General features: G+C 38.1%; 1 protein-coding gene across 3 annotated transcripts in view; it reads left to right on the plus strand.

The window, feature by feature from the left end:
• Nucleotides 1–20,472, plus strand: part of Rtn3 (reticulon 3) — a 60,099-nt gene that overhangs the window by 17,599 nt on the left and 22,028 nt on the right. For 2 of the 3 annotated variants that reach the window (XM_004852568.4, XM_021264702.2), the window contains exon 3: nt 8,708–11,017. The exons of the other annotated variant lie outside the window; for it this stretch is intronic. In XM_004852568.4, the coding sequence (XP_004852625.1) occupies nt 8,708–11,017 (2,310 nt within the window). The remainder of the gene's footprint in view (nt 1–8,707; nt 11,018–20,472) is intronic. 3 annotated transcript variants of the gene reach the window in all.

Here is a 20,472-nt window from a genome sequence, read left to right on the forward strand (position 1 = left end):
TCACCTTTTATGAGACAAGGTCTCACTCAGTTGCTAAATTGCCCAGCGGGACTTGAAGTCCTCCTGCCTCAGGCTCCCAGTATAGTGTGATTACACACATAATACCACAACACCTGGCTATGACTTTTATTTTTATTTATTTATTTTTTGGTACTGGGGATTGAACTCGGAACCTTGTGCTTACAGGGTAAACGGCGGAACCACTGAGCTCAATCCCTGGCCCTATGACTTTTATTTTTAATCCTAGAATATGTATTTATCATTACTGAGTTTCAGGGAGATGCATGTACAAAAAGTCATTCATTTGGACTGGGTAAAAGGGAGTCAAAATTTTCAAAAGTAAATTATGTGAAATTTATTAAATTGTACTACTGTGCTGCATAAAGCTACAATAAATTAGGAAGTTAAGCTTTTTGACATGAATATAATGATTAGAATGTCAGTGGAATAATCAGTTCCTTCTTTGAAAAGTTGTACTCCCAAGTAAGTCCTTGAGTCTTTTGCTTATGAATTCTCGTTACCATCAAGCAGAGTTTAATTTCAGCCTAGTCCCTGAGAAAGCTTCAAAATCAAGGAATAAATTTTAACGATGTTTTACTGTACTCTATTAAAAATATTGGCAGACATGTTGTATATGGCTAATTTTTATTGAGCTTTTACTATGCTTAGTACTTATAAATCATCTCACTTAATCCTCACAGCCAGTTCTATAGAGGAAAGGTACTAGTTCTTTTACCAGTTCAGGAAACTATAATTTAAAATGATGATTTTCTCAAGGTCACATCAAGTGACACAAAGAATTTCAATAAAACTAACTATTTTAGGTTTTAGAGATTTTTTTGTGGTTTTTGTTTGGTTTTTTTGGGTCAGGGGCACACTATGTAGTTCAGGCTGGTCTTGAACTCACTATGTATCCCAGGCTAGCAGCTTCCCAAGTGCTGGGATTATACCACGAATGTTGAGATTACTGGCATGTGCTACCATGCCTAGCTAGACTTTTTAAGAGATGCCATTTTGCAGTTGATATTAAAAGCATAGAGAAAAAGAGTCAGAAAATACTATTGACTATTAGTGATGTAATTTATTCTCATCTGGGGAATGTGCTCCCTCCAGTATACACAAAATCAAACTGAATTTTGGTTTCAGCTTTTGAAACCTTTGAAAAAAGTGGAGACAGAAAAGTGCTTTGATTTTCTTGAGAAAATGTTTTCAGAAAAGCAGGTGAAAATCAGGTTGGAAAGAGTATGCATCCACCCCTCAGAATTGGAAGCACATTTGTATTAATGAATGTATGCATTCAATTTGACTAATGCAGTAGGCATCTGGATTGGGAAGTTACAACACTGAACTTTGGGACAAGCATTGAGGGAAAAAAGTTTGCCAGTTACAGCCTTTTTTAAAAAAACGAGCAAAACATTTTTCTTTATACAAAAGGGACTTTTTGTGTAGGACCTAGCTTGGCTGCAAAGTGTCTTGCTGGCTAACTTCCTATTTTGATGCTGTGGCTGAAAGTTGCTGATACTGTTTTGCACGGTAATTTGTCTTGTTTTGTGAACATGAAAAAATTCAAGTGTAGGAAAACCTATACCTAAGTATTTCATTCCCTGCTCCTAAGAATATACATAGTATTTATATGAAAAAAATAGTGGCTACTATGGGCTGGCACCTTTTTTTTTTTACAGATGTATGTAGTTTTTCCATGTTACAGGTATGCTTTATTTAAAAGTAATGATTTCATAGTGAAGAGAGAAATTAACCAAGTGGTAACTGTAACAAATCTAAATAACTCACTTTTTAGTGTAGTCCAAGCTGTCCTTGAACTCGGATCCTCCTGCCTCAGTTGAGTGTTGAGATTATAGCCATGTGCCATGCCCCACACCCCCATACTAGGTTTTATTGCTTATTTCTTTCTTTCCTTTTTTTTTTTTTTCGTGGTACCAGCGATTGAACTCAGGACTTTGCGCTTGCAAGGCAGGCACGGTGCCACTGAGCTAAATCCCCGGCCCCATTATTGCTTATTTCTAGATCATGTTTTCAGTAATTGTTAGAAACATATAGAGAAGCACTAGATCTTTTTCTGAGTTTAAGAAAGGAGAAACAAGGTGAAGTGATTTTGAAGGATAAAGTAAAAGTTTATGAAGGATTTTTCAATTCACACATATATATATATATATATATGTATGTATACACAGAATTCACTTCATTGTTTTTTTCACATCATTTTTAATTCCCCATCTTGTTCTGTAAGGTAAAATACCCTAGGCACACAAGAGAGAAAGGTCTTCCTCAATTCCCATACCAGATTCTCTAGTGAATGGAGCTTTTGCCTTAGTCCAGTCAAAATTTAGTTACTGTATCTTGTTTTTATTTTTGCAGTCCTGGGGATTAAACCCAAAGACTGTACTAAACTACATCCCAGCCCATTTTTTATTTTGAGATAGGGTCTTACTAAGTTACATAGGCTAGGTTCAAATTTATGATCCTCTTGCCTTAGGCTCTGGAATTACAGGTGTGTGCCACCTGCTGTGTGTGTGAGTGGTATTAGGATTTGAACTCAGGACATCTTGCATGCTAGGCAATCACTACCACTGAGCTGCATCCACAGCCCATTTATGTATTTTGAAATTAGTTTTATTAAAAAAATAACTTTTACAAGTAGTTTGTTGTTTTTGTGGAGCTGGGAATGGAAATGAGAACCTTTCTTATGCTAGGTTAAATACTCTGCTACTGAGTACTATACATCCTCAGCTCTGTAGAAGTACTGTACTCAAAGCAGGCACTGAAGCACTGCCCTGCTTCCTCTTACTCTAAGTTGTGCTCTCTGTTGACAGTCTGTGGTGAAGAGAGGCAGCCTTTGGCTGGGGATGTAGCTTAGTGGTAGAGCACTTGCCTAGTATGTGCAAGTCCCTAGGTTCAATCCCCAGCACCACACACACACACACACAGAAGGCAGTCTTGGGTCAGAGATTTAGCTCAGTGGTCTCTCTCTCACACACACACACACACACACACACACACGCACAGAAGGCTTGGGTCAGAGATTTAGCTCAGTGGTCACACACACACACACACACACACACACACACACATAAAAGGCAGTCTTGGGCCAGAGATTTAGCTCAGTGGTTCCACCGCCTGCTTCTCAAGTGCAGGGTCCCAAGTTTGTTCCTGGTACCAAAAAAAAGGCAGTCTTATTCTCTGGGGTTTTATAGGACTAGAGTTCTGAAATACAGCTCTCTTTTTCTACCGTGCTAAAACTAGTTAAATTTAGGAAAGTAGTGGCCTGGAAAACTGTGATACAGATTTCCTGACCTCTCTCCTTAGAGATTATGAGTTAGTTAAGTCAGAGAGATAGAGCCCATAAAATACTAGTCATTGCCCTAAAAGTTGAAAGAGATTGTAAAAGATTGTACCAGTTTATTGTGTAGCTAGTTGTATGCTGAACTAAAATACACTTTGACCTTACTGGTTGTTTTTTTTTTTTTTGGTACTGGGGATTGAATTCAGTACCTTGCACTTGTGAAGCAGGCGCCAGAACCACTGAGCTAAATCCCCAGCCCAACCTTACTGTTTTTGAAGATCATTTGCTGAAACATTTTGTTCAAGATAAGTTTTTTTTTTTTTTCAACATTTGCTTAGAATTTCTTATATGTTGAGTTATATTAAATGTTTATCTATATAATACCTAACAGAACTTGGGATACCATAGACATTTGGCTTATACTGATTCAGTTTTATTACTCAAAAATTTTTAATTGATAAAAAAACTCTTTAAATTTCTTTCCTTTATTTGTGAATGGTGGGAAAAAAGTATCCTAAATGCTGCTTGGTTTTCTATATAATGTACCAGATGAGGGTGGTTATGATTTAATAGTATGCACCCCCCCTCAAGAAAAAAATATAATCCAAAGTGATTTTTTTGAGAATATGGTGTTTAGGGACATTTATCGGGGATTTCCTATGTTCTAGCCATGTAGTAATTCATTTAATCCTCACAACAACTCAAAAGTCAGCTGCTTTAATATCTCCATTTTTTTAGATGAGCGGCTTGCCCAGTGCTACACAATTATTAAGTGTAATGAAAGGTCTTTGATTCTTTCAGCAGGATTTTTTACTTGGGAACAGTATAGAAATTTAAAATATGACTGAAAATTATTAGATGTGTAATCTTTTATTTTGTTGATAGAATAATACCATATTTTTATGTGCTTAGAAGTTTTAAAAATGAGTAAGGGCCAGGCATGGTGGCACACACTTGGAATTTCACTCTGAGAGGCTGAGGCAGCAGGATCATAAGTTCAAGCCCAACCTGGGCAGTTTAGCAATTTAGGGAGACACTGTCCCAAAATAAAGGAGCTGAGGATGCAGCTCACTGAGAAGGCCCTGGGTTCAAACCCCAGTGCTGCCACTACCACCACCACCAGAAAAAAAAAAAAAAAAAAAAAAAGAATATAGGCATTAAATCTCACTGCCTTAAATAACTAATTTAGAAAATGTTCATAATGAGATTTTTGGGGGTTTTGGGGGGGGGTTTTGGTACCAGGGATCGAACTTGGGACCTTGTGCTTGTGAGGCAAACACTGGAGCCACTGAGCTAAATCCCTGGGCCCCATAATGAGATTTTTTTATGGGGATTTTTTTTTTTTTTTTGGTTCCCAAGGGTAGAACTCGGGTCCTTGCGTTTGTGAGGCAGGAGGCAGAACCAGAGGTAAATCCCTGGCCCCCATGGGGATTTGTCTTGAGTGTATGTGAAACAATGGATTTAAAAAAAAATATTCATTAGTACATGTTTGCAGTACATAATGATTACGTACATCCTGAGGAGTTGCTACATGTACATAACATTTTAAATGGTGGATATTTTGAAAAAAGAAAGCTAGTATACATATTCTGAAATGTAAAGTAATCCAAAATTACTCTACTTGGCAGTTGTATGGTGTGTAGTATTTTAAAACTTAACACCCTCAGATTCCCTGGAGGTTTTTGCTGTTTTACCATGTGCTGACGTAGACAATACCAGTGACCATTAAGTGCCATACTAATGGAAGAGTTCACTTATAAGAGCTGTTCTAAAAGGCTTATTAGATTTCACTCTTTGCTCTATTTAATGTTTTCATACCTTTATAAATTTTATTTCCAGCCCATTTTTTTTCCATTGTCTTTCTTTTTGGGGGGGGGGGGGGACAAGGGATGGAACTTGGGACCTTTCAGTTGTGAGGTAGGCAGCACCACTGAGCTAAATCCCAGCCCTCCATTGTCTTGATACAAATCAGCTCTATCCAAGTTTGTTAGGGTTTCAGCTAGCCAAAGGAATTTCTTTTCATTTTGCTGAAATTCTAAGCAAGATCATTAAAAGGAAAGCACAGATGAAGATGTTACCTTCTTTGGCTGCACGTGGGAAAGTCTTTTTGACAATAATGAGAGCCATCATCTGCATCTTACAGCCAATAAATGCAGCATCCAGCTCTGTTTACCCTCCAAGATTGCCCTCAGAAAAGAGTATCCACCCCACATAGTAAGTTAGGAAATCATTGGCAGCAGGCTTAAAATTATTTTTGTGTATATACTAGTTACATCATCTTAAAGAATCTTTAACAAAGTGTTTGAAGTCTGTCAGGAAGTCATGGCACTCAGTACAGGACCTGTTGTTATTCTGAAATCAGGAATAATTTTACTTGAGATTGTTCTACACCTAATTCAAAAGTTTTAGAGTTCTAGGAGTTCAAGGAAGATAGGAGAGAACCAAGGCTTGTTAAACAAGTTTGTGTCCTGACAAAGTATACAACATTTTTACCAAGCTTTTTTATTTTTCTAGTAGTGTGTACATTCTTTGATTAGCACTGAATTTGCTTTGCTTTCTTTTTCTTTTTTTGTACTGGGGAATGGACTCAAGGCCTCACCCATGTTAGGCAAGTGCTCTACCACTGAGCTACATTCACAGCCCATTTGTTTGTTTATTTGTATTTTGCTAAATTGCCCAAGCTGCCTTTTGAATTTAGGATCCTCTTTCCTCAGCTTCCTGAGTAGCTAGGATTACAGGTGTGTGCCACCCTGCTCAGCTAGTTAGCTTTCTTTTTCATTACATGGAGCCACACCATTATTATCATTTTGCTTATTAATTTTGCTTATTTCTCTCTCCCCTTCCTCTCTACTGTACTGCAAGCTCCATAAGGGCGGCAAAGTTTTTTTTTCTGTTGTATTCACTGCTTTAACTTCAGTAAATATTTTTTGAATTATAACTGATTTACTTTGCCAACCTTAACCTGTGAGATGACAGGTCTGAATCATCTGAAATTTCCATCTTTTTGAAGGGAGGGTTTCCCAGACAGTTTTACTCTAATCTAGATTTAGTCCATTGAATGTTTTTTGGTAGATAATAATGATAACCCAGATTTTGGTATAGTTCTGATATAAACGTAGCCTATAATACTTAAAACTTTGGGTTCTTGAAAAAAAAACAGGAAAAAATTTTTTCAGTTTATAGATGAAAAGAATCACAAAGTATTCTGCATTAAATCTCTTTTTTTATTTTTTTTTTAATTTTTGGAATTTGAATATTCAGCACAATACTAGTATAAAATAAAATGATTTCTATGTTTAAAAAAAAAACAAACTTTGGGTTCTTTAACCTTTTAACCCAAGTGCCTGGTTTTGTTTGTTTGTTTATTTATTTATTTATTTTGGTACTGGGGATCGAACTCAGGTCCTTGCGCTTGCACAGCAGGCTGCAAAACCACTGAGCTAAATCCCCAGCAATGCCTGGTTTTATTTATGTTACACCCATGCTGCATATCTCACATATTTAATGACGGATACAAACCAAGTTTTACGTTAGAATTAAATATGAGTTAAAGCTTACTTCATACATTTTCTGTTCCAGAAATACAGCCAAACTTTAATTTTTTTTTTTCATTTGCAAAGACTTTTGGGGGGTACTGGGGATCGAACTCAGAACCCTTGCCAGGCAGGCACTGCACTGCTGCGCTACATCCCTGGCCTTCCAAAGACTTTTTTCCCAGTACTCATAACAGTTTTACTATTCTAAAGTTCAGGAATTATTACATCACATTTTGATGATGTGTCAAAATTAGGGAACCTCACGTGGCACTGGAAATATTTTTTTAGTAGTGGAATTTTATTTATTATAGTAAAATCTTAATTCTTATTTCATCTTTAATAAAATAAGTTTGAATGGCATAAGTGTGCTTTTACAGTGGACCCTTGACTTAGGAACTCAATTTGTTCCCAAGGGCTGGTTGTAACTCAAGTTGGTCGATTGAAGGCTCAGGCCTTCAAAGTCTTCCAAGTCTCTTTCCTGTATACAGACAGATCTCAGTGTCCTTAGAGAGACAGTGGCCCAGGATTTCTCAGGTAACTGCACACAGGAAGGGATGTTGTAATGTTCCTTCCAGAACTCTTTAAGGGTTAAAATCTGGAAGCACAAGCAGCCAGCATTTGGGTTGTAACAGAAGCTGGTTTGTATGTCAGGCTAGTCCACTTGAGGGTCCACTGTATTTAATATTATTTAGGTTCTCACACAAAAAAGAGAACATAAAGTTAATCCCAAAAGAATTTCTCATTCACATCTCCCTAATTACTTATTCATGCTCAAAGAGATTGCTATCCTGAACCTACTTAGGTCTGACTCACCTGACAAAGGTGAATCCCCATGGTTCATTTATTTAGAACTATGTATTTAAGACCTTTGTTCCTCCAGAGAGAAAAATGTCTTCAGATGGTTGTTTTGATCTTTTTCTCTAATAAAATCTTATTAGTATGGAAAGATGGAAAATAATGTAGTAAATTAATGATTACAGTGGTAATAACTAAGACTTAATGTATTATGTCTGTTTTAAAAGGAATTCTGAAGTTAACTCTGTCTTAACCAAAGAAACTAATTTTACCATTAATTTTTATTCACATGGCAAGTTTGGTACAAGAGAAATGGGAGCACACCAACCTTTTTGGTGCCTTTTAGTTTAGATTGAAGCTATTTAAACAAATGATGGATCTCTCTTGTGGATAGAATAGAAAAATTCTGGTCTCATTTTCAGGCTTAGGAAAGGTCTCCTCTATCTCCTGAAGCGCAAAAGGAATTCTAGCCACTTTTTTTCTTCTCAGATTGTGAGACCGTAACAGTGGATTTATAGGAGACTGTATGTTCTGGTTTGTTTTCTAGCTTGAAGATGAAAGTATATCAGTGCTTCATAATACCACCAAGTTGTTTCGTATGAACTGTTTGGTTTTTTTGTCCCGTCCCGTACCCTCAGGAATTGAACTCAGGACTTTGTGCTTGGGAGGTACTGTCCCCAGCCCTTGAATTGTTTTTTCTGTTGACTAGCTCTACCCAAAAAAAGAAAAACACTTCCTGATATTTCCCAATATTATCACTCTTTTTTTGAAGTGGAAAAAGAGGTAGACTGATTAAAAAATACTCGTCATGAAAACTGTTTTTGTAATTTGTAGCATGATATGGCTTTTCTGTTTCACTGTTAGTGGTTTTTATGCATGTCTTTTGGCATAATTGTTGGTCATTGTTTTCTTACCTATTTGTGTGTATATGTATATATATGTGTGTGCATATATACATATATGTATATATTGTGTGTGTGATTTAAAAATAAAAAAAGCATGCAGCTTGGCCTGACTAACTAATGCATAATTGTACCTGGTAAACACTTTTTTTTCTTTCACATTCTGACCATAGAGGAATTGAGCTCTCTTTGCTCTGATGAGCCACCTTCAGAAATTATGACTTCCTCCTTTCTTTCATCTTCTGAAATACATAACCCTGACCTTACAACACTCCATGGAAAAAAAACCGAAATGTTAGGCAGCCAGCCTGTTATAGCCAAAGAAGGAAAAGCCCACTTGGTTCTTCTAGATTTGAAAAAGATGGAAAAGCCTCAGGGAACCAGTAAGAACAGAGCAGACTCTCCAGTTTCTCTTGCACCAGGAGTTCCTTATAACCACTCCTCCATTCCAGCCAGTTTCCCAGAGCATCCTGCTTTTCTCTCAAAGGAAGCTGGTCAAGTAGAAGATCAAGTAAATAAAGATCAAGAATCCATGAACCCAAGTGAGGTACCAAGTAGGGATCAAACTGCATTGGATATTGATGACAGGTTCACTTTGCTAACAGCCCAGGAAACGCCCACTGAGCATTCTAAGGCAGAAGGCATTTGTACATATTCCTTGTCCCCATCTGAAGTTTCAAGTGGTGGTATTATAGAGAAAGATTCCCCTGAATCACCATTCGAAGTAATTATTGACAAAGCTGGGTTTGACAGAGAATTTAACGATTCATATAAGAAGAGCACAAATGATTTGGCTAGCTGGGCAGTCCACAATGATAGAGAATCACCTACAGACATGTTGGAGACTAATGACAAATTGTTTCCACTGAGAAGTAAAGAGGCAGGGCGTTACCCAACCTCTGCATTGCTCACTAGACAGTTTTCACACACAACTGCAGCACTGGAAAAGGTCTCTAGATGTGTGAGTGATATGCATAACTTTACTAATGAAATACTGACATGGAATTTGGTTTCCCAAGTGAAACAGCAGACTGACAAATCTGATTATACCACAAAAAGTACAGGACTTAACGGAAATGACTGTGTTTCAGAAATTCCAGTTGTAAATCTTAAAACAAACACTCATCAGAAAATTCCTGTATGCTCTATTAATGGGACCACTGCCATAACCAAATCCACAGGTGACTGGGCAAAATGTTCTCTCCCACAAGAAAACACTGTCACTGGAAAACCGATAAGAGACTGTCTCAGTCCCACAGAAGGAGTCAGTGTCAAAGGTGTACAAGGCAATGCACAAAAACAAGATGATGTGCTTTCAGAGTTGCCTGGATCTCCACACAAAGTGGTTACAGTGAAAATGATTTTATCTGATGACCACCTGAAGGATGAAATAAGCTGGCAGAGCTCAGTGCTAGGAGAAACCACTGAGGCGGATAGTTCCGGTGAGTCTGATGACACAGTTATAGAGGACATCCCAGAAGATAGATCATTTGAAAATAACAAAATTCTGGCCAAAAAACCTGTTTCCACTCCAGATGTTGTTGTGAAAACAGATGAAAGGGACATCAAAAAGATTCCCAGTTGTAAGATGACAGAAAATAAAAACTCTGAAGAGCCAGTCTGTGACTCTGAACTACATCAAGTTCTGCCTGATATTCTTGGAAGAAGTCTCGTTGGTGAGGCAGTGTCTTCACAGGTACCATATACAAGTGTCATATCAAAAGACAGGAAGCAGTCAGATACTGTGAGTGAAGTTGCTCCTAGAAAGCTTATTACAACTAACAACCCAAAACTTCCTTCAGCAGCACCTCCAAATGCTCTTAATGAGACAAAATTCTCACTAAATGTGATGACTTCTGCCAATTTGGAGTCATTACATGGAAAACATGTTAAAGATGTAGATGATTTCTCCCCAGAGGATTTGATAGCAACTATTACAGAAACCAGAGAGAAAGGAATAGTAGATAAAGAGGAAGGAGATAGCTCTGAAGCAATATCAGAAAAGATGACAGACTTTAAAAAAACTCTTTCTATAGAAGTCATGTATGAAAATGAGTCAGATGGTTCTCAAATTAAAGACATTAAAGGAAAATACATTGAACAAAACAAAGAAACAAATGGAAGTGAGTTTCTGGGCTTTTTCCGTACCCAGGTTCCAGTGGCATCTCTTGACCTAGAACAAGAGCAGCTCACAATCAGAGCCCTTAAAGAACTAGGAGAAAGACAGGCTGAGAAGTCAGCTCCTGCTCAGGAAGAAGAATCTCCTTCTGAAGAAAGACTTAAGCAAACATTTGCTCCAGAATCCTGGCCACAGAGATCATATGATGTTCTAGAACATACAGATATTGCGATTGGATCTGATCTTGGGATTTCCAAAAAGCCCACTGTTTTCAAAGAAACTAGGGTAGATGTTACTTCCAGCCTTAGCAAGACTGAACTGGTAAACAAACATGTTCTAGCGAGACTTCTGACACACTTCTCAGGTAACCATTTACGTTAGAAATACTGCATGTGCTTGATTCTGCTGTGATTACTTATCAGATTGCCATTTTTCTTAGTCTCTGGCTTGTTTATGAAATAGAACTAGACTATAAACATATTGTGGGGAAAGACAAATTCTTTTTTTCAATGATTACTTAGTTGATTTGCTTTCCTTATTCCAGTATTTCCTAAACCAGTAGACCACTTTATAAAATTAATCTGTCCCTAAAAGATTATTATAGCTGGGTGTGGTGGCACATGCCTGAATCCCAGCACTCGGGAGGCTGAGGCAGGAGGATCATTGTGAGTTTGAGACCATTCTAGGCTACATAGTGAATTCAAGGCCAGCCCAGACTACATAGTGAGACCTTGTCTCAAAAAAGAAAAAAAAAAGTTATTCTAATGTTTCAGTTATATTTCAAGGTCCTTCTTTCCTTACAGGTTGGCTTGAGGGTGATGCTACTTTTAAGAATACCAGTATGTTCTTACTTATTTATAAAACTTATTTTTAAATACCCATGATACATTACTGGTAAGCACTTGGGTTTTTTAATGGAACTTTATGAAATTTACTTAGCAATCAAAGATAAAGGTATTCCTGTTGGGAAAGACAGTAAATGAAACTTTTAATTAATTTGATCATTTACCTCAGAGATTTTGAAATGCTCTGAAAGTAGGTAACCGGTTTTATAGTACTATTTTGGAGTAGTTCTTGAGAGAAACTCATTCATTCTTTTGCTTTGGACCTTATTTAATATTCTTTAGGCCACAATCATGGCTTCCCTCAGCCATATTGGGTGAAGAATTGTCTTGGGCTGCATATAAAATATATGATATACTTAATAGATATATACTTAATATATTCCTTTATTTTCAAATATGCTTTACTATTACTTTTTTTTGTACTATAACATTTTTTAAAGGGAAGGAAAAAAGGTGGGCCACAGGAATAGAAGCTCTTCTCTTGTCTCTTGTTTATTTGAAATGATCACTTTCCTAGGAGTTGGCTCTTAGATTACTTCAAATGCTATCTGCTCTGAGGTCTTACTTAGAAAGTACAAGGGGAAAAAAAAGGGATATTTAAAGCCTTCCTCCAATATAACATATCTAAGTTCTAAACTTATTCGGTGTTAGATGCTATGTAGTGATATGTGGTTTTCAGACTTCGATAGTAGATCCTTTTTTCAAATACCATTATACTTAACCTTATAATTACATTGTGAGGATTAAAATGTATTCTGTAGTCCCTAGTAAATATTCTCTCAGATTTAGCAGGGCCTGGCACATCATAGCCACTGGCTAATTATTTCTTGTATTACCAGTACATCAAGGTTTTTGATAAACCTCAAAATTTAAATAATTAAGGATTAAGTTATCTCATAATTAAAGATCACTGGATTTGAATTGAGGAATGCTAGTTCTAAAATTGTTGAGTTTGGATTAAAGAGTACCAGATTTTAATTCTTGCTTCACTATTTGTGTTTTTTGTTTTTGCAGTACTAGGGATTGAACCCAGAGCCTTCATGCTGAGATAACATCTTCGGCCCTTTTTATTTTTTATTTTGAGATAGGGTCTCACTAAGTCATTAAGTTGTGCAGGCTGGGCTGGAAGTTGCAGTCCTCCTGCCCCAGCCTCCCAGAGGGCTGGGATTATAGACATGTGATGCCACACATAACCTTTACTGTGCTTGGAAGTATGACTTTCAGTAACTAACTTAAAACATTTGGGGTCTCAGTTTCTTTATCTGTAAAATGAGAATGTTGAAATAGGTGGTCATCAACTATTCTAATATGATTCTCTGGCTTTGGTACCTTCCACATTTCTTCATGAGTTGTAATTCTTTCAGGTACTTTTGAGTAAAGATGCATAAAAGAATTAAGCTACAAAACCTCCCTTGTTCCTGATTCTGGCACTTTCCTGCATTAGTGTGACTTTAGATAACTAGCCTAACTGGTTCAGCATCTTCCTTTGTTAATAGAGTTGATAATAATTGTTTTGCCATGCTTTATAATAGTATTGTTGGAAGTAAAAAAGTGGGTAATTCCTAATTCTTGGTAGTGCCCAACTAAGTTAATGTAGTATAAAAGATGAAAGGGGCAGTGGAATTGGGACATTTGTCAACGACCAAGTTCTATGATCAGTAGATATTTTTAGGTTAACTAAAAAAGACTGATATAATCAGAGGCTGGAATGTTTTATAATTGAAAACGTTTTAGAATCATATTTTATGCAGAAATGTTTTAAAATGTAAATCATTTCAGTTAAATGCATGAACCTCTAGTGGGTTTTGTTTTTATTTGTTGTGGTGCTGGGTATTGAACCCAGGTCCTTGTGTATGCTGGGCAAGTATCCTACCACTGAGGTACATCCCCAGCCCATTTTATTTTATTTTAAAACAGAGGCACACTACATTGCCCTAGCTAACCTTGAATTTACAAGCCTCAGCTTCCCAAGTATCTGGGATTATAGGCATGCAGCATCATGCCTGGCTTCCTAATTTTAAATAAATATATCTGAATAATAGTCTTCTTTAAAATAAAGATAGTTCTGTAATTATGTTTTACCTAAAGTTGCTGGGCTGGACAGGAATGGGTCATCTTAATAATAGAAATAATGAAAAATATTAATGGTATTTTTCCTTTGCAGTTTCATATTATGTACCAGTTTGTGATGAAGACTTTTTTTTTCTCTTTTCTTTTCTTTTGGTACTGGGAATTGAACTCAGGACCTTGCGCTTTCGAGGCAGGCACAGTGCCACTGAACTAAATCCCCAGCCTCTAATGAAGACTTGATATTATAGGTTGTTGCTCTGTAATTCTGGCATGATATTCTGCAATAGTTTGGGATGGGGGAAAGGAGGGACTAGATCTTCACACAACACTTAAAAGTGATAAAGATAAGTGGTTTTGTTTTTTTGTTTTGTTTGGGGTGGTGTTGGTGGTATCCAGATTGGCAAAAATGCAAGGAAATAGGCAGGCATATAGGTTGGTGATTGGTTTGTTAATATGTTGTTATTATTGTTATCCTCAGTTGCTTTTTGCTTTTGTCTTGGTTGTGCAGTGCTGGGGATGGAACTCAGGGCCTTGCTAAGCCAGTGCTGTATTACTAAGCTACAGCCTAAGGCAATTTGTGTTATTTTCGTTTTAATGTTTAAAGTGGGAAAACAGGTGAGTTACAAAACAAAATATATAGAATAATTCCTGTTTTGATCATTAAAAGTGAATTTGTAGGGCCGGGGATTTAGCTCAGTGGTTATGCCACCTGCCTCGCAAGTGCAAGGACCTGAGTTCGATCCCCAGTACAAAAAAATAAGTGAGTTTGTATACTCAGAGAGTGAATCTGAGGTAATTTTTTTTTTTTTTGGTACCGGTGATCAACTCAAGTCCTTGCGCTTGAGGTAATTTTTTTTAGATTTTGTTCAATTTTAGGGCCGGGGATTTAGCTCAGTGGTGCCGCCATCTGCCTCAAAAGTGCAAGGTCCCAAGTTCAATCCCCAGTACCAAAAAAACTTTTAAAAATAAATAAATAAGGGCTGGGGATTTAGCTCAGTGGTTCCGCCACCTGCCTTGCAAGCACAAGGACCTGAGTTCGATCTCTGGTACCCCCCCCCAAATAAATAAATAAATAAAATTTTGTTCATTTTTATTAATGCAGAGCATACAATCAGTGTTATCTTTTAATATAATCAAGGTTAAAAATAAATTGTCATTATCCAATAAACCATACCCACTTGACTCTTTAGGCTGAATGATTCTTTCTTTCTTTTTTTCAAATGATTCTCTCTTAGGTAGTACAGTTATTTTTTTCCCAACTTGTAAATCACCTTAGGATTTCAGTGAAATTTCTTAGCTTTTATTTGCTGAATGATTTCTTCAACTGGAAAACTTTTCATGATAAAATACTTCCTACAAATTACTGCATTTTCCAAGTCCTCTACTTAACCTTGTTGCCTTAAAATACAGTAGGATTCTTTGAAATTTGAATTTGACATCAATGTTCCCATAATTTAAGCATAAGACCTGTAAGAAGGAAATGTTTTCCCTTCCCCATGCTTCACATGGGCCATATAAATATCTTCATATGAATTTTCTTCATATTTAGGAAGAGGAATCACTCAGTTCAAATGGCAGGAAAGAGGAGGGCCTTAGGCCATCAATGCACTTGTAAAATGGATTAAATTGAATTATATTTTAAGATTACATCTTAAAATACAATGTGAAATGTGAAAATGTTGGAAGAGCTCTTCAATCTGAAGTAATCTTTATAAAACAAGATCACAGTGATTTTCCTTTCATAATATCCACCTAGGCTCTACTGGATCCAGCCTTCCTGACTATAATTACAGCGGTGCCTTGGTTCACAAACTTAATTTGTTCTATGATTTTGGAAAAGATGGGCCACGTTTGTGTTTGTGTGGAAAAGATGGCTGCGGTCATGTTTGTCACCTGATGAAGACTTTGCAGACAAAAGCATTAGTGAACCGAGGTACCACTGTATATACTCTGTTCAAAATTTTCAAAACAAATACCTGAAGGTGTAGGAAAATGAACAGAAGCAGATATATTCTGAAAAGAGTGTTGACACTTGTACAAAATAAAAGCATGGAATTCATTTCCTAGTTTTTCCACTTTTAGCAAGACAACAGGGTGAAGTTAGCATCTGACAGGTTTTCATAGAAGACATAAAATTGGGTCAGCTACAACAGGTCAACCACTGGAAAGTAAAGAGAGGAGGAGTCCTAGAAAATAGAGATCTAGAGGGTGAGAGATTAAAATTCTATGTATAAAATAAGTTCTGTTAAAAGCCTCTGTGTAATGTGAGAACCAGTCATATGCACAAAAGATTACAAGCAGACCAACCAGTTAGAGAACTGAAGTGAGATTTGAGCTACTGTCCAAGAGACAAGAGTTTGCAGTTAAGAGTACAGCCAGGGTCAGGGATTTAGCTCAGTGGTTTCACTGCCTGCTGCGCAAGTGCAAGGACCCAAGTTGGATCCCCAGCACCAAAAAAAAAAAAAAAAGTACAGCCAAATTTAATTGCATACTAAAACAAAAGTATCACTATTCTCCAGAGGAATAGAAGGGAGTCCAGAACTTGTAAAACATATATTCAATGTCTAGGATATATAATCAGAACTACACAGTATTTTAAGAATCGGGGGAAAAAAGTTGGATGTGGTGGTACACACATACAATCCTAGCTATTTGGGGGAGGCTGAGGCAGGAGGATCACAAGTTCAAGCCCATCCTGTGCAATTTAAGGCTCAGTCTCAAAAAGGGATGGAGATGTAGCTTAGTCCTCACTGTGTTCAATCTCCAGTGTTAGGGAGGAAAAAGAGTAAGGGTGGGGCTGGGGATTTAACTCAGTGGTTCCACCGCCTGCCTCACAGGCACAAGGTTCCAAGTTCGATCCCTGGTACCAAAAAAAAATTTTTTTTTTAAACCCCCAGTACTACCACCACAATAAAAAGAAAAAAGAGTAAGGGCATATTTTGGATACACCTTGGAAGTTTCAGTCCGTAATGGGTTGGCCTTACAGCTCTTAGGCCTGGGGTGACAGATCGTGGTAGGGGGCATGAGGTAGACCAAAGCTGTTCACCTCACAGCCAGGATACAAAAGAGAAAAAGATGAAGAAACCAGGGTCCCACCTCCCCTTCAAGGGAACACCTCATGACTAAAAACTTCCCACTAGCCCCCACTCTTAAAATTCCTGCCACCCCCAATATTGTCATGAGGGCATTAAACCTTCAACAAAGGAGCCTTTAATGGGGACATCCAGAAAGCAGGAAGAGCACTAGAGAACCATTTGGGGTAATACTCTGTAGACTAATGGGATGTGTGTTCAAACCTAGTGAATGTATTATCTATTTCATTGATGTAAAATTCATCTAAAGAAAAACATTAAGAAGTATTGAATCTCAGAATAGGCAAACAGTAGATTTTTGCTATCTGTAATTTATTTGGTTGTTTTTGTTTTTGTTTTGTTTTGGCTTTTGGGGACAAGATCTCTCTATTGAGATTTAGGCTGGTCTTCAATTCACTATGTAGTCCAGGCTGGCCTCCTCCTGATGATCTGTTAACCTCAGCCTCTCAAATGCTGGGATCACAAGCGGGCACCAGCACACTTGGCTTTGTAACTTACTTTGAGATGCTTTTTGGGGGGGGGTACTGGGGTTTGAACTTGGGACCTTGCGCTTTCGAGGCAGGCAGCAGAACCACTGAGCTAAATCCCCAGTCCTGAGATGCATTTTTAACAACAGATGAATAGTTCCAGCGTTCTGAGAGGTGAGGCAGGAGGATCAGAGATTCAAACCAAGCCTGGGCAAATTTATCCACTTAGGAAGGCCTGTCTCAAAACAGTAACAAAGGGCTGGGGATGTAGGTCAGTGCTGAGGCCCTGGGTTCAATCTCCAGTACTGGAAAAACAAAATACATGAATGGACAGAGGGACAGATGTATAATTAAGTATAGTAAAACATTAATAATGGTAATTACTGTTTGACCCCCGGTACCGGAAAAAAAGAAAAAGTGGTGATGGTTGCACAGCAATGTGAACATACTTAATTCTACTGAACTGCACTTAAAAAATACCCAAGATGTTAAATTTTATAATAGGTATATTTTACCACAATAAAAAATAAAGGTAATATGAGTGCCTAGCCTATAGGAGGCCCTGGTTTCAATCCCAAACACTACAAAGTAAATAAAGGTCTGTTATTAGTGCTAAAGTACAGGTGGTAATTCTGTGGATGTTCATCCTAAACTCTTCTGTTTGGCTATATGCTTGTTTGTTTGTTTGGTACCAGGGATCGAACTCGGGACTGAGCTTGCAAGGCAGACGCCAGAACCACTGAGCTAAATCCCCGGCCCTGCTTGCCTATGTGCTTGGAGGGGAGTCAAATAGGATGGGAAGAGGAGCTGTCCCAGTTAGTCATCAGATTTCATTTCCATAGGACAAACACATGGTAGAGCTGCTAGGGAAATAGAATAAGATCTCATAAGTCAAGGAGATTTACATTACCTAGCACTTAATTTTACTTGTAATTTTTGTCTTGATGTACTGATAAAAGATTTTAGGCCCGGGGATTTAGCTCAGTGGTTTCGTCACCTGCTGCGCAAGCCCAAGGACCTGAATTCAATCCCCGGTACCAAAAAAAATAAAGATTTTAGAGACTGTCCTACATGTCTGCAGTCTGCAATGCCACACACACTACGGCTGTTAATATCCCGGCTTGCAACCTAAAGGAATTTTCTACAATGAGAATAAGCACGCTGAGTGGAGGGAGATCCAGTTGGATCAATTCCCTGGCTCAGGAAGGGGTCATATAGATCGATAACAAGACTGACATCCTTAGCATAGAAACAGTGGGTGCCTCACTCCAGTCCTCTTATGAGCCAATGCTACCATTCCTCAGCTGCCAGGAATGGTGGTTGCTGAGACCTCGAAGCTGTCAAATTCTCCAGAGAATTGCTCTTGGCCAAGTGGAGCCATCTAATGGGAGATCACACTCTACCCCAGCAACCCTGGGCAATTCAAAACCCATGACTGACTGCCTTTAGTCTCATCACTAAGTTGTTTCTCAATAAAATCCAGAGACCATCTACATTTTCAGAAGAAAATAATCAGTGTTGTCACATGCTGGGGTTTTTTTGTGTGTGATGATTTGGTTCTGTTTTTTGTTTGTTGTATTGTATCGCTGGGGGTTGAACCCAGGGCACTCTACCACTGAGCTATGGACCCAGCCCTGTTTGTTTGTTTGTTTGTTTGTTTTTGCAGTACTAGAGATTGATCCAGGGGCTTTGCATTGAGCTACAACCCCAGCCCTTTTTATTTTGAGACAGGGTCTTGATAAGTCACTAAATTGCCCAGTCTAGGCTGGAACTGGAATCCTTCTGACTCAGCCTAAGTGCCTGAGGTTATAGGCTCACACCACAACACTTGGCTTAAACTACTTTTAAAATTTGATTGGGCTTTCACAATTGTTAGTAATTAATTATTGTTTTAAGTTTAGATTGAATCCAGTGGTTTCTAGAGGCTTAAATCTGTACTGATTTTTTTTTGTTTTTGTTTGTTTTGTTCGTTTTTGTGGAGATAGGGGTTCACAATTCAGGCTGGCCTTTAACTCACTATGGTGGCCTCGAACTCTACAGGCCTCCTACCTCAGCCTCCTGGGTGCTGGGATTATAGTCTTGTGCCACCATGTCCAACTATATTCTCTCTCTCTCTCTCTCTCTCTCCCCCCCCCCCCCCTCGCGCTCTCTCTCTCTCCTCTCAGTTTTTGAGACAGGCAGAGTCTCACTTGTAGTTTAGGCTGTTCTTGAACTCACAGGGATCCTCCTGCCTCAGCCTCCCAAATTCTGGGATAGGCGTGTGCCACCACACCCAGCTGTTACTTTCTTTTTTCTTTTGGTACTGGGGATCAAACTCGGGTCCTTGTGCTTGCATAGCAGGCAGCGAAACCACTGAGCTAAATCCCCAGCCCCCAGCTGTTTCTTAATGGGTAAATTTAGTTGTTGTTTAACATGTACAAAAAGCTTAACCAAGGTTAGGGGACACAAAAGATAGACATCAATGTTGTATCTTCCATTCATTCCATCATAAATCAGTATTGCAGTTATCTTAATTATATTCTTCAGATAACTAAGTTCAAAAGTTCTCATTTTCAGATCCACCTGCTGTTCAGCTGAGGAGGAGTAGTCAGTGCCATTTTGTTTTCTGTGCGTTATCTGAAATTAAGGGCAAAGGTGATGTTAGCTTATTTTAATGAACAGAAAACTATTTTTCTGAGAGTCTGAGAGGAATGTTAGTTTGAACGGGATGCCTACAGATTCCTTTGGCCTGCTGCCACTCTTCTGTGACCAAAAGCATGTGTGTCTGTGTTTGACTAACAGCTTTGTATTTTCTATCAATGATCTTCTGGGCCATTTTGAGGGGAAATTTTTTAGTTAGAGATAAATCTGTAGCAGAGCAGATTATTAACCCATTTCAGCAGCCACAAAATTTGGATCTGAATTTACACAATCATCTGATGTCTTTTTAGAGTTTTTGTTTTGTTTTTTGAGAAAAGTTCTCGCTATGTAATTCAGGCTGGTCTTGAACTCAGTATGTACCCCATCCTGGCCTCCAATTTGGCAATCCTGCTGCCTCAGCCTCCCAAGTGCTGGGATTACAAACATGTGCCACCACACCCAGCATCTGATGCCTGCAACTCAAAAAATGACCTTGGGCCGGGGATTTAGCTCAGTGGTTTCGCTGCCTGCTGCGCAAGCGCAAGGACCGGAGTTCGATCCCCGGTACCAAAAAAAAATAAAAAATGACCTTATTATGGCTATTAATGAAAATGTAACTTTAATAAAAGAAAAATAATCTGTCTAAAAGTGTCTGCATCTTTTTCTTCCGTTTATTTATATTTCATTTTATTTATGTAGTCCTGGGAATTGAACCCTCAGGGCCTT

Source organism: Heterocephalus glaber, unplaced genomic scaffold, assembly GCF_053883595.1.
Source record: "Heterocephalus glaber isolate CG9 unplaced genomic scaffold, H.glaber_assembly_v1.0 deba00000594, whole genome shotgun sequence".
Lineage (NCBI taxonomy): Eukaryota > Metazoa > Chordata > Mammalia > Rodentia > Bathyergidae > Heterocephalus > Heterocephalus glaber.